This window comes from Myotis brandtii, unplaced genomic scaffold, assembly GCF_000412655.1.
Source record: "Myotis brandtii unplaced genomic scaffold, ASM41265v1 scaffold2766, whole genome shotgun sequence".
Classification (NCBI taxonomy): domain Eukaryota; kingdom Metazoa; phylum Chordata; class Mammalia; order Chiroptera; family Vespertilionidae; genus Myotis; species Myotis brandtii.
In genome coordinates, this window is record NW_005360532.1 from 16049 (window position 1) to 16779 (window position 731).

At 52.3% G+C, this 731-nt stretch overlaps 1 gene segment (V, D, J or C); it reads right to left on the reverse strand.

The window, feature by feature from the left end:
* The window catches only part of LOC106726516, a 7740-nt gene that overhangs the window by 6850 nt on the left and 159 nt on the right, over nt 1-731 (reverse strand). The window contains 1 exon segment of the V gene segment in view: nt 379-694. Within this exon segment, the coding sequence occupies nt 379-694 (316 nt within the window).

Here is a 731-nt window from a genome sequence, read left to right on the forward strand (position 1 = left end):
ACCATTGTGAGCCTCTTGTTAGATTCAGGTGACGTGGGTCAGAAGATTTGATGATAAAACTCATTATGGCCCAAGTGTGTATGAAAGAGATTCTCTGCCTTTTGATCACAGGATAACTTTCTGTCTCTTTACAACAGACTTTCTAACTCATAAACCAGCCCAAAACTCCAACTACATCTGCTACTGGGATGGTCCTTGTGTTCAGGAATAAAGCATTGACCCCAATAGGAAGCCTGCAAAACCCTCCAGGGACAGCATCTGAGCTGGGTCCCTGTGTTTGCAGGTCCTGAGCACCCCCTGGTGTCCTGGACACGCCCTGCAACCCAGCCTTGCAGCCTCCATCAGGGAGGTTTGTGTCTGGGCTCACACTGACTTCCCCTCACTGTGTCTCTTGCACAGTAATACGCGGCCGTGTCCTCAGCTCTCCGGCTGCTCATTTGCAGGTACAGCTTGTTCTTGGCATTGACTCTGGAGATGGTGAAGCGGCCCTTCACAGAGTTGGCATAGTATGTGCTACCACCACCACTATTAATGTATGAGACCCACTCCAGACCCTTCCCTGGAGCCTGGCGGACCCAGTTCATCCCATAGCTACTGAAGGTGAATCCAGAGGCTGCAAAGGAGAGTCTCAGAGACCCCCCAGGCTGCACCAGGCCTCCCCCAGACTCCACCAGCTGCACCTCACACTGGACACCTGCAAACACAGAGACACAAGGTGGACTGAGAATCAC